Genomic DNA, 16,541 nt, shown 5'->3' on the forward strand with positions numbered 1-16,541 from the left:
AAGCTTCAGAATAGTGGTAAGAATGATTATGGAAAGTCAAGTCGATGTAAGTGCTTTAGAAGTTGAGACTTTTGGTACAGAAAAGACATTATTATTGAAGCAAAATAGCCAAGAAATCTCAAAATTGACCAGTGCTTGAAATGTTTTTGCCTGCAGGGTCTCGTCTCGTCTCGCCTTAATAATTAGCTGTTAAAAAACCTTAGAGAAGAAATGCTCCAAAAGAATCACCAAGCTTCTATTAAGTAAGTTAAACAACAAACGAGCGAGATTAACACCTTTGTTTGGCGTGTCTGTGTGTGCACTGCATACATCTCCACTGTAAGAGGGCCATAGTGACAGATACACAGCGGCTTTACAGACAGCTGGAGTGGCAGCCAGACCCTGTGTGCACAGTCACATGTGTTCCCCTCAATCTGGAGAGATGTAATTCTCTTTGTGTGTGATAATGGCTCTCAACATGCCTAAGACAATCCTGGGGGGAAATCGGCTGATGCTTAACCCATTCCGCGGTGCTTTAGACTGGAGGTGCACTGCAACAGAATTCAATTTGTTGGATAATGCAGTGGTCAATGTATGTGAGGATGTGCTGCCTATACAGTTAAATACTACAGACAGTCTCAGAATATCAAATTAAGAATAGTACAGAAAATGACTTTTGTCATATACAATTAGTCAGAATTTTCAATGTTAGAAAAACTACAGAAATAAATGAAGTAGATCGTTTTCCTCAATCCCTTCATGCATATTGAGGCTGGCTACGGAAGCTTGTTAAGTCCAAAAAGATTTAGTGCTTCCAGCAATTGGGATGGATCGGGTTCAGTCACGTTGCGACCACAAACGGACCGCATCAGAGTTTATTTGGAACCCCACCAAGACCACCTCTTCAGTAAGGTCTTGGTACGCTTGTTTGGTCCGCTTTTGGTGCACACCCAAGTACGATTGCTGTGTTCTCATTTGCCCAAACCAACCGCAGCAAAGGTGGAAATGAACTAGAATTTGATTTAATCCAACCAAACACGGCAGGTGTGAAACTGGCCAAAAATTCCATGACCGAAGTACTCAATCTATAGCAGTTTCCCCTTTACTATATGGGAGAAACTGAAGGTATAGCGCTAAGGTAAAGCTAACACCATGTCCAGTGTCAACCTCTTTTCCATTCAAGTCTGTTTTGACCACTTACTGTATAATCATAATGAGTATTAGCCAAGTATAAGCCATGCAACAAATTGAGATGCAAATTGAGTTGCAAACGGGTATAAAAAATGCACACGCTTCATGTTTTATGCAGACAAAGGTTTATATTTACTCACAGCTTAAGACTGGCATCAGGCATATATTTTCGGCGGAGTTGGAAATTCATCTAATAAAGCTATTTTTCATCTCAAAAAGGGGGGAACCACACACTTCAACCCCCTTGTATTTAGTGTGATTGTTGAGGCTCTCCACTGTGTGTTAACAGTTAACAAGGCTGCATGATTCCTCTTTAAGAGCTCGTTTAAATCTTGCTTGCTCGCTTCTGACAGCGCGGGCATTTATCTGCTGGTGCCACATTGTAATAGAATTCTATTCAGAACAGATTATACTCAACGGCTTTTCTGATGATAATTTTTACCATCTTTGACGGCGGAGCTTTTTCTTTTTTTTTTCTTTTTCCTCCCTTTCCTTATTCCCCTGTCCGTACACTTCTAAGATTCCTTTATAGACTGATTTTTTTCTTCGTCATAATGTTAATCTCCCAAAGGGCTTTCGAATTGCTTTGTTTCCGAGCTAAATTTAACCTGGATATCACCTCTGCATGCCAAATGGACAGATGGCCTTTCATATTGGCCATACTGCCATGTGTATAAGGACACTATGGTCTACTTTTTTAACAGCTCGTTTACAGTAGAGAGCCATGTGTCGCATTAAGGCGAGTCACTGCAGGTGAATAGGTCAAAAAATACTATGTACATTTCTTTAAAAAATAAATGTTCTGCAAGTTGGCATATTGCATGAACAAAATTTATTATAAATCAGGAGATTAACAATATATGAACACATCCTTAATAACCTTCAGAATGTTATGGAAAGTTAAGTTGATGTAAGTGCTTTAGGGTTAGTATGTCGAGATTGTGGTTGTTAAAGAAGGTTGAATAGTTGTATGGGAGGAATATACAGACGAGTCCAAAGTTTTTACATAACATATTTGATGGTGTATGCAAATGAGAAAAAAAAATTGTAGCCTTGCTGACAGCATCTCTTGAATACCAACATGGACATATTTGGCTTCCGAACACAAAAAAAACTCCAAAAACTGCAAACTCCAAAGATCCATTTCAGCTTGCAAAAGAGGCTGGTGACATTTCCGGCGTTTGATTAATGAGTCAAAATGTCTAATTCCTTTATATTTCACGGTCTTTAATTTGCAACATCGGCTTTGCATGTGTTGAGTGAGTCCGCTCGCCGAATGAACTATCAAAAGAGTGTCTCTGAACGCTGTGATGCTGTTCGGTAAAAAAAAAACGACAAAGGAGCTCAGACCGAGATGAGAAATAACTTTGTCTTTTAAACTCTGGTGAACATTTTCAACTCACAGCTCTGCCATTTAGGGTATTATATTTGTCTATTTTGATAACACAGTAAAAAGGTGAACAAATGCTTTATTTAAACGTGTTTTATATAATGTGAGAGAAAGTCCTGTTCTGGTGGTGATGAAAGCTTCTCAGTGCCCTTGTACTTTGAGCACCCACTCTGTGACTGAGTTTGTGTCTTCATTAACACTTATAGAACAGTCTTTCTTTATTGTTATTTTAAAGCAGTGGACGTTTTTTTTTGTGAAGTGCCTTAATGCACAATTAATCTTTACCCAAAGTGTACAATATTTCTCTTTGGTTTAATTAGATTGTGATTGATTTGATTTGATTATGTACTAAACTAGTCGTGCCTAAATAAATAACATTCATGATAGGGGTAGGTTGAAGCTATCTATCTATCTATCTATCTATCTATCTATCTATCTATCTATCTATCTATCTATCTATCTATCTATCTATCTATCTATCTATCTATCTATCTATCTATCTATCTATCTATCTATCTATCTATCTATCTATCTATCTATCTATCTATCTATCTATCTATCTATCCGTCCGTCCGTCCGTCCGTCCGTCCGTCCATCCATCTTCACTTGAACCAATGAAAGTAGCTCAACACTAACATCCAGCTGTGTATGGTAACTGAGTTGACACTATAGCTTCTGTATTGGTGGTGTGTCTCTTTATTAACATATCTCTCTCTCTCCAGTCTGAGTCAACCACAGACAGTAACATCTGTCCCTGTCATGGCCGCCGCTGCCCCACAGTCAGTCTCCCTCACTGAAAAACAACCACCTGTCTTCCCCAGAAAAATCTCCCGGGAGGATTGACCAGCGGATTGCCCACTTCATCTTGAGTGCGTGGATTATGGCATTAGTCTAACACACGGAAAAGCACAGTGAAATCTCCACGAAGCAGATCCCATTGTCACACATCCCCTCGATGCAAGGCAAGGCAAGGCAAGGGGCCGATGACAATAGGGGTTTATGTCTTTGAAAAGAACTAACCCCTGATAAGCGGAGAAAAAAAAAGCAGGAGTGGGTATAGTAGTAGGCTATAGTGGAAAGGAAATTACTGCTATCTAGAACGTACAGATGGTACACCCAGAGAGAGAGAGAGAGAGAGAGAGAGAGAGAGAGAGAGAGAGAGAGAGAGAGAGAGAGAGAGAGAGAGAGAGAGAGCCTTATCATTGAGGCATGTGCTGAGATAAATGAGAGAATCCGCACTGTTTCAAATTAATTGCATTCTGCAGTAATAACCTTTAGAACCAGACAGGCAGGCAGGCACGGTGGGAAGCAGTGGGAGCATAGGGGAGCCTTTGCTGGGGACGGCTGGGGGGATTCGTAGGGTGCCTTAGGGGGTGTTCCCACAAACGGAGGGCAAATGACTTTTTGGTAGCACACGCTGAGACACGCCAGCTGTTTAGACTAGATGACAGCAAAGGCATCGCGCTAAAGCAGAGGAGGCAGCCGACGAGCTATACTCAGATTAGCAGCATTAAGGCTTCGTAGACTCCAGATGTGATGAGAATAAACGGCACGAAAAATGTGAATAATTCTGAAGCGGATTTTTGACACGTCGGACGATTTAGATCTTGCATTTGTACGAACCAGATGGTTTATAAAGGTTCTAAAGAAATTATGCCGAGGGAAAAATGGATTTGACGTCAAGCAATGATGATAAATAAAATAGATAAAAAGAAAAAAAAAACAAGGAAAAGCCTGGGTATACCCAAGACGTATAAAAAAAAGAATCGCTAATATGACTGCTTGTATTGACTTGATACAAGTTCCTCGACTAGCGAATGTAATCTCACAAAATAAACGTGTCTTGTACTGCAGAAACGTACTGGCCTTCAGAAACATACTGTAGCTTCTTGTATGTTCTACTTTTTGGATTTTCCTACTTTTTTTATCTGGTGAGAATCTGAGGAAAACCCCTTTTCTCTTTGTTACTCAGCCCTATAGATGTGTGAGGTATTAAATCATCCAGTGCACTACTTTCCAGTTTCCTAACCCTTTTGAAGATGTAAGAGCACACACCCATTACGTCAGCTGACCTGTTCCCCTGCCTGTCTGTCTGTCTGTCTGTCTGTCTGTCTGTCTGTCTGTCTGTCTGTCTGTCTGTCTGTCTGTCTGTCTGTCTGTCTGTCTGTCTGTCTGTCTGTCTGTCTGGGCCTTATATAAAGTCTATGGTCTGTATGCTCAGTTTATTTTGTACTCCTTTCTCTAACGTCTAATCCTGGTGTATTTTCCTTGTTTTTACTAACTCTGAAATATAATTTTTAATGTGTAATCTTGATGTAAAGCACTCTGAATTGTGCTATATAAAATAACTTGCCTTGCCTTGACTTAATAATTGTAATATGTATATAAGCCTGTTTTTGGTTGGTACATGATAAAGCGATTAATAAAAATAAAATACATAAAATATAATAAATTCTATGTTGTAGGCCTGTTTTTCTCTGGCCCTCTTCCACTCTCCCTCTCTCTCCCTGTCTGATTTGGTCTGTGTGTCCCTGTAGCCTTTGCCTGGCCACAGACGGTGTGGGCATCGTGGCAGCCCTGGCACTCGGCTCATTATCGCCCACACTGGAGCCCCCACAGAGGGCATGGGCCTTCACAGCCAGCTGTCAGGGCTTTCCTCTCTCTCAACCCAGGGCTCTGACTACACCGATGGTCCCAAGGCAACAAAAAAAAAACTCCAGATAAAGGTTAAAAGGCTTAAAGGAGCTGACACATAGCTCAATATGGTGTAGTTTTTTTTTTTTTTAGAAAAAGGGGTTTATGTGTTTTAACATCCCATTGGTTTAGCTGAAAAATGCTGTATCACAAACATATATAGCTACCTAAAAAGTAAATGGATTTGGTTTCCTCGGTGCAAAATAATGTAACATTCACTTTACTTTTTGAATAATTTTAAGTGTAATGGAATTTGTTTCAGCATTTTTCTAGACCAGGGCAGGGTTTTTTTCAAACTATGATGTGCACCAACTCCATGGGCGCTGTACTACGGCTGACCATGCGCTCTGACGCCCTCTGAAGTGTTGTAAGAGGGAATATGCCCGGAAGACAAATTTCAATGTAACGATTGACTAATAAAGTAACTTAACTTAACCTCAACTCTAAACTCAATAACACATCTTACATCAACACAAACCCCCTCTCGACTCACCTTCTCCTGGTACTGCCTTCTGGAGGAGTCTAAAGACTGGATGAGAGCGGTCGCGTGGCCCACAAACATGGCGTAGCAAGTCGCGCCCACGATCATGCTCAGGATAGTCAGCCACACGTCTGTCATGCCCACGGGAGGGTACATGCCGTAGCCGATGCACAGCATGTGGCTCATGGCTTTGAACAGCGCGTAGGAGTACTGCTGGCCCCATGTGTCATTCTGCATTGGAACAGAGGGAGAGAGAAAGAGGTCAGTTAGGGGGTGAGGACATAGGGTGGGACAAGTTCATCTTCGTAGCCTGTTCTCGCAATCTTTCTCTTCTCTTCTCTTTCTCACTCACTCACTCTCTCTCTCTCTCTCTTTCTCTCTCTCTTATACACAGAAGGTGAACAGGGTAACTTTTTAACTTATCGTCACTAAACTTTGCCACTTGATTATGTTAAAACTATTCTCTTTTGTATTATAATTTTCTTTTTCAGAAATGTTTGAATGAAAATGCAAATCTGGCTATATTTAACCTATTATGCATACATTTGATCAAAAACCATAAATGTAGATATTGGATCACAAATGGATGTCCAAAGTTTTTACAGATCAGATTTAGGATACAGCCTTATTATAGTTTTATATCATAAAAATACCATGTACCGGTCGTACAAAGGCATTTTTCGGCATGTTTTCTTAAGGACAAAATTTATCATAAATCAGACAATCAACAACATCATGAACAAATCAGAGTGAAGTCTGTGGTCCCCTGCTGGGGCTGCTGCCCCCATGACCCGACCCCAGACAGGGGGTTGACAATGAGTGACTGATGAATGAACAAATCCTTCTGTAACCTTGAGAAAAGTCAAAAAAGTTTAGTTGATGTAAGTGCTTTAGAAGTTGAGATTCATGGTTCAGAGTATTAAAAAAAACGTATGTTGAGACAATGGCTGTTAAAGATGGTTATACAGGAGACATATACAGACACAAAAAGACAAGGTTGAAAGATGACACGTTATGGAAGCAAAATAGAAAAATATGTCCAAATTGACTAGTCCTTGAAACAAATGTGTTTTTGCCTATACTGTGTCTAGCCTTAAGACTTATCTAACACCATATGTCTATTTCAAACTGTCTTAATTCAATGCATATGAACTGACAGGGTGAAATGTACTTTTCAATACATTGACATCAGGTCAAGAGCGTAAAGCAGACAGTATGGTGGGTACGGAGCATGAGACACTAGAGGCTTTTCATGACAGTAAGTAGGTCAGCTATTTAGGAAGAAAAAAAAATGTGTGAGTTTTTCTCATTTGTAGATAAATTGGCCTTTCTTCCTTTAGAGATCCTGGTGGTGGGAGTTCATGGCAAATCAATATCAACTCTTTCCCCGAGGGTGACATGTCCAAATTGCTTTCAAACTCATTTCCACTGTGGGGAGAGAGAGAGAGAGAGAGAGAGAGAGAGAGAGAGAGAGAGAGAGAGAGAGAGAGAGAGAGAGAGAGAGAGAGAGAGAGAGAGAGAGAGAGAGAGAAAGAAAGAAAGAGAGAGAGAGAGAAAGAAAGAAAGAAAGAAAGAAAGAAAGAAAGAAAGAAAGAAAGAAAGAAAGAAAGAAAGAAAGAAAGAAAGAGAGGGATAGAGAGAGTGTGTGTGAGAGAGTGAGAGAGAGAGATAGCAATTTTATTAGTGACTTCCTGAAAGAGGTAAAGGAGCGATGACCCAGCAAGATAATGGGACAGCTACTGTAAAAGAAGACCTAAAATGGCTTCCTATAGGATTCCTATCAGAAGCAAACCAACACCAACTCTTTTGTCTACCATGTTTGTGTGGGCGAAAACATTAAGAGCTCTTCCGTCAGAGAGGTGCATGGTGCCTGGCCCTGGCTGCTTGTCCCCGAGGCTTGAATTAATTCAGGAAGATATATTTGTTGTTTCCGTCACATTGCCAAACCATTCTTCTACGTAATGCAATTAATTAGACAGTGTTTACTGTGTGAAAGGAAAACAAACGCCATTTTGATGCTAATGAGAGGCTACATCACAGCGCACACAGCGTTTTAAACTTAGTACATTATGGAAGCTCTTTCTTACATCCAACCATCACCTTTGTGAGAGTTTTGGACTTAAAGACCTACTTCACCGGTGGGAACATGAAGGTGTATTGAACTCTGATATCCTAGTATAAATGTGCAAAATTTTTGAAATCGGTTCATCCTAGTCTGAGAAAAGGCAGAAAGAGTGTTTTATGTTCTCACTGTCTGACCCTACATTTTACTAGTGTGACATCACACTAGTAAAAATGAAGTGTTAGGATTAACAGGACAGCTGGGCCAAGGGAAGACTGAGGAAAGACTGAGGGAAGAAAAACTTAATTCATTATATTATAGTAGCGATTTTATAATGATAGAACGCCGGTTCCGTATGGGTGAAGTATTCATTTAAGGTTCTCATCTGAAACAACAAGTAGAAAATGCCTGAATATAATCTGGTCAGAGAACGGCATGAACCATCTTGTGACGAGGCATTTGGCATGTGCGGTCATATTCTGGATTCGATGAGATGGAAGTATTAAAACATTTAAAGGTCTGTAAAGGGAATAGGCATTTTTTTAGAGCAGTCTTGGTAGAAATGGAATATAATATTCATAAGTATGTTTTAATTAGTGTATATTCGCTTGAAAATAAAAGTTGGTTTGGAAAATGTACTTAGGATGGACAAACCTAACGGCGACACACGTTTTTTATTCTGTATAGTGGGAGTCCTGGGGAAATGCACCTGTTGGAAGATGAAGAAGAAGAAGTACTATAGAAAAAATTAATAAATACATCTTCACCTCATCACTTCATATTGTGGAACTTGAAGCATCCAAAATGGAAGAAGTTAGCAAGGAAGTGTTGCAATGTAGAATCTCACAGATGCCAAAATAATGTATTTCACAATGCACCTTTAACGAGATGGAAGTCTGGATTTTGAGATTTTAATGATTAGGGACAAATATAAAAAGAGCTTGTGATTAAGAGTAATATTTTGATGCTATTGTGAACACAACAGATAATAGTGACCGAACAAATGTAATAGATTTCTATGCGTTGCTATATTTATCGTTCATGTCTTGCTGTGGCGATGTGCGTCATACATTACAATGTACATGCAACATGATGAAATACCACATGTTTTTCAGGATAAGGCAAAAAGAATAGTAAAGCAATCACAACCTTGTGTTCACTGCAGTGGAATAAAATCTAGGCTTACGTGCATGCATACTGCATACTGTATACTGTTCCTTGATGATGAGCCACCGTTTACATTATGTCGCCTGACAGCTCTGCCTTATGTAACTTAAGATCATCCCCTTGCAACTTGGCTCTATGCATACGGAACTACAGTAGTTGTAAAATGCATCTTTCATGGCAGTGATGGGAATAGAAATATAAAAATGGAAGATGAAATGGCCACGGTTTTGGACGTGACCATATGCAAGTCTGAATATTACTAGAATGGAAAACGTGTGAAAGAGTAGCTGGTTTGATCTCCAATACTGGCAATATGAACACCTTACCTGTGTGTGTGTGTGTGTGTCTGTGTGCTTGAGCGTGTGTTTGTGTGTGTGTGTGTTTGTCTACTTTAACGTGCGTGCGTTCGTGTGTGTGTGTGTGTGTGCATGTGTGTGTCCGTCCGTCTTTCCCTGCACAGACAGGTATGGAAAACAAGCTAAAAATGAGCTTGAGTGTGAAACATCTCGGGGGACATTGGTTTGTAACATCTGTCGGTTCTCATGATTGAATGTAACAAGTGAGCGTGTCAGCGAGGCAGCGAGGCATGATGAACCAAATACATCATACATCATACCTTCAGCGATGTCACCGCTCGTGTGACATCTGCTCTGAGCACATACAGCTGACTGCAAGCCGCTTTATGTAATACGCAAAGTTGGCTGCCTTCAATGTGTGGTTTCAGGGCTTATAATCCCTCATATTTTTGTGTCAATAAATGTAGTATTCTGACTGAAACATTACTTATATACTAATTAAATATTTTGTTCGTATTGTAAGTATTCAAAATGTAATTCCTTTGTTGTTAATTTTTGTTCAGATAAGATTGCGACAGAGAATGTCTGCGATCACTATTTGCATTACATGTATAGCACCTTTCTTTACACAGTTAAAAAGTGTAAACTATTGTGTAAAGTGTAAAGTGTAAACTATTTCCAATACAAAAACTGGCAGAAAAAGGCCTCAGCGCACAATAAGTGCAATCTAATAGTTCAGAATTGATTTGGATACTAAACAGGTGAATGCAAGGGGAAACCATCTCGGATGAAATATTCATAATAAACCTATTCAATACCGGGATCTTTTCTTTCCCTACTATACTGACAGTCTGTGTGTGTGTGTGTGTGTGTGTGTGTGTGTGTGTGTGTGTGTGTGTGTGTGTGTGTGTATATTTGACTGAAATGTGTTCGCTTACCTCTCAAAAGCGCACACCTTGCCCTATTGACACCTTACATCGACAGGTGTATCGACAAGCCGAATCGCTAAGGGAACCACTGTCCTCAAGAGCGTTCCTCGACGGTTAAATACATGTTAATGTATTGTTGTGTTTACATTGAATAGGGACACGCTCGCTCACCGAGGTCAAATCAATCCAACCACAAAGCCACAAAGCCCTGACAATGACTCTGATTCACTCTTTTATAACACGTTACGTTAACACCAGGCCATCAGCTGTGGGGTTGATTTAGAGCCGCACATCAGGTGTGACACCGTCCGCTTTCATAAGCAGATGAAAGAGAATTCTATTATGAGTAAAGCCTTTGTAAACCTGGGCAAACATAGTAGAACAAATAATCAATATATGATATCAAAGTTGGGTGTCACTCTTAATAAGCTTTTACAAAAAAATCGGATAAAAAATAAATGTTCGTCAATATTATAAAACTTGGTTAAAAGAATATAGTTTTTTTTTACTGTCGAAACCGTTTGACTAGATTGTGTGCATGTGGCCGTATCAAACAGTGTCTGTTGCAACAGTCATTGTTTTGGTTCAAAATTCTTATTGTGTCATAAAGACCAAAGCATAACCCGACTCATCTAAACCGAATTTCTGAATGGATTTATCAAACTTAAAAGACAGAATGTTTCAATTGAATTGATGGATATACCTAATAACAATTTTTAAGATGCTTTACTATCATGTAACTTACTCCCTTAATGATACAGTTAGAAGGATTGTATGGATTTGGGTTTACAGGGGCTTTGACAAGAGATTCCAGCAGCTGTTTTTAACAATACGGCAACATAAAAAAAAAACACAGTGTGAGTGCTGTCAATATACTGGCAACTGTCAATAATCACCGACTATTGAGTAAAGGGCCGTCTGTCCTCCTCAGATAATCAATGTCCCATGCCTCTGCGTCTCTCCTCTCTAACACCATATGGATATATGTCAAGAGCTCAGAATAAATTAAAAAGAAGGAATCCGCAAATTGAATAAAATGTGGGCAAATGTAGCAGATACATATATTTGATTTTGGGGGGGCTTAAACATGACAGATATGCGAGGCAATCTTTTCCCCAGGATGCTAAAGGGGGGTTTAGTACAGTAATTACTGCAGTGGATGAGTGAGATAAGACAGAGACAGAGACAGGGCTTTAATCTGATTGGAACAGGCATAGGCAGGGCTCGGCTTGGCGCAGGAGAAATCACTTTTTAAATGCAATATTTTTTTATAAATACGGACAGGAGACACACCTAAACACATGCAACCTTTGATGACAAGACTAAAATAAATAAATAAATAAATACAATGAACAACAACATACAAAATTAAATAAAGATACACACAAATACATTAAGCAATTTACAGTAAGAATATTGATATATATATATATATATATATATATATATATGTTTTTTTCTTCATCACTAGTTGTGTATTTGATGTATTTCTATTGCATATTGTGTATGTTTTGTTGTTTTTGCTTTGCATTTGTTTGACTCAACATCATTGCAAATATCACTGTTTCATCACTCAATAGATCTCTCAAGTATAAATAATGATTAAATAAATAAATAAAATAAATAAATAAATGTACCAGCGCATGGACAAAGAACTTACCACCATTTTGTTTTTGGAGACCCAGCAGTCGGGGGGGAAGTCCTGCAGCATGGGCACCAGGAACTGCAGGCAGCCGTCCCAGTGACACAGCAGCAGCATCATCCCGATCAGATTGACGATCCGCACCATGGCAGAGGCCAGGTCGTACGTCATGTGGAAGATCTGAGGGAGGGAGAGGAGGGAAGGGGGGGGGGACAGGCATTGGGGTTAGGGTACTGTAACACAACACAGGGCGGCTGTGGCGAAGTGGGTAGGGCGGTCGACCCTCACAGCCATGTTCCTGTACGTTGCCTTTAGCGCCGTCTTCGGACCAACCTACGTTAGTTTATCCACTACGACCACTCGATGGAAACACACCTAATTCACATTTTATTTTTCCTTTTTTTGTTGCGAACTTTCAAAAGATTTGTCTCCCATTTCAATAGAAACCTAGCAACTGCTGCCCGAATCCATGAAAATCTCCATAGATTACAAATTCAAACACACACACACACACACACACACATTCTCAAATGGTATTTAAATGACTTCCGTATCTATTATATATTCTTTTTTAGGGTTTTGTGGATTAGGAAACTAGACAGTAGTGAAATTAAATCAGTAGCTTTCTATATGTAGCACACAGATGAGCTGCTGGTGAATTGTAGATGTTGCTGTTCTGAGGAACTACACACTGGGGACGGCCAGTACACTGTGGACCAGGGCTTTAGCTGGGCGAAACACACACACACACACACACACACACACACACACACACACACACACACACACACACACACACACACACACACACACACACACAAGCTCTTATCACCAGTAAGCCACTCAAGACAAACACAGTAATGCTTACAGGGCTAAGAGGTGAGAGTAATCCTAATGATAAATATACTCATAAGGAGCTCCAGGACTTTGCGCTGGTGTAGATATTTTAATGGCCTCAACCAATTTAAAGCCTCTTAATCCCATTGAAGACCACGGTGTGCACTGCCAGCCCACTCCACTGCTGCTTATTAAGAACCACTCAGAGACTGTACAGGGCTGGTGACTGAGATGGGGGATAGTCCATCTCTATACTTTGTTGTTTAGCAGCACTGGGTGTAGAAGACCAAGACATCCACATGTTTGTCATCTAGAATTTAATCTTAAAGCTACGGTGCGTAACGTTTTCATAAAAAAGGAATATTGGTTACATTCAAGCCATTGCAAAATGAGCTCACACAAAGTTGATTTAAGCCTGTCAGCTCCAATAAAACTCTCTCTGTATTTCTCAGTATGGCAGCATTTACAAACTGGTGTCACCCTCCCCCCCAGACCCTGGTGCAGGAGCTCAGAAAAATACCAAGAAGCGCCCAAGAAATGTTTCAGTTGTTGATTCTACTGCGAAGAAAAAACCTGGACGTACAGCAGAAGGTATAAAGTCAATGCGCGATCACTGATGGCATACCCCATGTAAAAGCACCGACAGTGTCATTGTAATAACTGGGAATTCCTCATAGGGACAACAGAAGTCACAACATAGTTACAGCATTAGACAAGAAAAAGCACAGTGCAGCACTTTTTATTGATCTTTCAAAGGCCTTTGACACTGTTGACCACTATTTGCTTTTACAGAGGCTGCATGACATTGGCTTTGATCAGTCTGCATGTAGCTGGTTTAGGGATTATCTCTCTGATAGACAGCAGTCAGTTAAACTGGGAAGATACCAATCTGAATTCTTAACTGTTACAAATGGTGTCCCACAGGGCTCAATTTTAGGTCCAGTTATTTTCACAATTTATATAAATAACATTGTTTCATCGCTAAAAAACTGTCACGCCCATCTATACGCTGACGACACAGTACTGTATTGCATTTCCGATTCGGTGCACCAATCTATTCAGAACCTACAAAGCTCTTTTAACACTCTGCAGGACTGTCTAGTGGACCTCAGGCTGGTTCAGACAAAACCAAATATATGTGTTTCTCCAGAGCAAGAACTACAAATTGTAATGATTTTAATATTTTTACAAAGAATGGATTTTTAATTGAAAGAGTCACAGAGTACAAATATCTTGGCATCTGGTTAGATGATAAACTCACTTTTAATTTTCATATAGATAATCTTGTTTGTCGACTACGACAAAAAATTGGCTATTTTTATAGGAACAAAACCACTTTCCCTTTATTTAGTAGGAAAATGATTATTGAGGCAGTTTTCATGTCTGTCCTTGATTACGGTGATGTGGTTTACCGGCATGCATCTAATTCATGTTTTAAACTCCTAGACTCTGTTTTTCACTCTGCTTTAAAATTCATCACAGGAGATGCTTATGACACACAACATTGTGTTTTATATGAAAAGGTTGGGTGGACCTCCCTAAAGAGAGACGTGACGCACATTGGCACATTTTTATTTACAAAGCCTTGACCGGGAAGCTTCCTCGTTATTTAACAGAAATGCTGCAAATTTCAGATGGTCTTTATCAGACCCGCTCCACTGACATGCTTATGCTTTATGTCCCACAAGCCCGGTCTGAGCTGGGAAAGACAGCTTTTAGCTTCAGTGCCCCCGACTCCTGGAACAACTTACAGCAAAAAATTTAACTAAATGCCTTCATAATCCTTTAACCAATTTAAACAAACTATCTTAAATCTGCCAAACTCTACCTGTAACTGTTTTAATTAGGCTACATTGTACTTTCACCCATTTCATTTTAATTGCTGCCACCCTTCACCACTGTGTAAATGTTTCAATTGTTTTTTTCTCTTCACCTGTTGTGTATTTGATGTATTTACATTGAATATTTTGTATGTATTGTTGTTTTTCCTTTGAATTTGTTTTGAACTCGACGTCAATGAGGGTCACCCCTCAATTGGTCTCAAGAGGATAAATAAATGAAAGTTACACACTATAGCTTTAATCTTAATGTCTACATTTTCATGTTTCCATCTTAATGCATACAAATGGGAGTGTGTGTGTGTTTTTTCTGTGTGCATGCTATGAAGGCTGGCTGTCATGGACCAGTGCCTTGTTTGTCCGAGACAGTGTGGGCGCTGCCTGCCGCAAAATCAAATCATGTCAATTTAGCTCTGTCTCTACAGGCTACAGCATGAAGACAGGGGAATGCCCAGGAAAATGTGCTAGGGATCTCTCAGAGTGCATGGAGATATTGCTAACTCACTCTCCGCACAAACAAAACACACACACACACACACACACACACACACACACACACACACACACACACACACACACACACGCTCTGTCCCTTTCTTTGGGCTCTTGTTTATAAGGCTTAGCATCAGGCCCTTTACAGTTGGACTCAGTGATTCTGGAGAATGCTTGCTCTCAAAATCACCTTTTGTTAAATCCAGTGTTAATACACAATCGCTGACTTCCACTTTTAGAATCACCTTCTGTAAACTGACTAATTGGCCTGGCTTAACCCACCTTGAAACCCAGTATTAAATCCACTTTAATTTTCTCCACTTCTCGGATGAAATGTGAGCTTTTGTTTGTTTGTGTTTGTTGAGCAGCCACTCTCCTCTATACACACACACATATGCTGAATAAGTTATATCATCCAATATGCAATGTTAAGCGATGTCACATTTCCTGCTAGATCCGTAATGGCATTCGTTAACATAAAAAGTGTTAAAGTCACTTTGCGGGGAATGAATAAATTATGAAGAAATCTCCCGTTTCCATCTCCCCACATTGAGCCTGATATATTTTTCATTTGTGAAATCGTATTTTCTCCAAGCACAGGAAAGGGAAGCTGCTTGTACATTTATAGAAAACTTAGCTCAACGGTAAGTGAATTTAAATATAGCCATCCTTTTTCGACCTTGATGGTTGACAAAGATATAAAGCATACGGCTAGGCGCACAGTGTATTGTTTACATTCTGTATTAATATCTTATAATTAGTTTTGTGAGATTCGGTGCATGATTACAAATCCGATATTACATTTGCCCTCAGGCTATCTCTGCCTGAAAAGGGAGGTGCACATTTTGTCGAAGGAGAAGAATAATTATGTTCAGCTTCCTCCGTATGCATATTATTATACACTAGACGCAAGATATTTAATATTTAAGTATGAGATGTATGAGATGTCTTTATGAATTTTATTTTACATATTAATTGAAGTCAGTTTTCTTAGCATGTAAACACTGTTGTACAATCACAGCTTTCTTAAGTCCCTAATGGTGTAATTGTGATGTCATTACCCCGCCTTGAGTATGGAGATATCTGCAGAGCTGCTAGAATATGGACATACAGTATGTGATGTTTGACCAGGAAGAGAAACACTATAAAATGTTGCATCTTGGGAAATTAAGGACATTTAGTTTGTTTAGGATTTAAAAAGTTGTCTTGCTCCGCATTGGTTTAATCAATTTAGACTGCTCTATGTTGTGTTTAAATAATTATATTTCTAGAAATAGAAAAGGCCTATGCATTGTGTGCAGTCAAAAAGTGCTGGTATAATACCATCAAGGAAAAAAACACCATATACTTTCTGGCTACAAACAGAACATTCATCAGGTGGATAACGCTGTGTGCAAAAACACATTGCTCAACATTAAGTGAAATCCTTCAAGTCCCGTCATGTCTAAAGCATGAAGTATGTAACCACGTATGTATATTTCTATTGTAAGTCCCAGCCTGTCTCCCCCTGTGAATATAATAGGCTACTACAAAGCCCCATTGT

At 39.6% G+C, this 16,541-nt stretch overlaps 1 protein-coding gene across 1 annotated transcript in view; it reads right to left on the bottom strand.

Annotated features, from left to right (window-relative positions):
* The window catches only part of LOC307265978 (potassium/sodium hyperpolarization-activated cyclic nucleotide-gated channel 4-like), a gene marked incomplete at both ends in the record, with an annotated part of 86,151 nt that overhangs the window by 26,803 nt on the left and 42,807 nt on the right, over window positions 1-16,541 (bottom strand). Inside the window, 2 exons of the mRNA XM_080047839.1 lie at window positions 5,748-5,966; window positions 11,850-12,011. Of these exons, the coding sequence (XP_079903965.1) occupies window positions 5,748-5,966; window positions 11,850-12,011 (381 nt within the window). The remainder of the gene's footprint in view (window positions 1-5,747; window positions 5,967-11,849; window positions 12,012-16,541) is intronic.

Source organism: Ammodytes marinus (assembly GCF_949987685.1).
Source record: "Ammodytes marinus genome assembly, chromosome: 1".
NCBI classification, from domain to species: domain Eukaryota; kingdom Metazoa; phylum Chordata; class Actinopteri; order Uranoscopiformes; family Ammodytidae; genus Ammodytes; species Ammodytes marinus.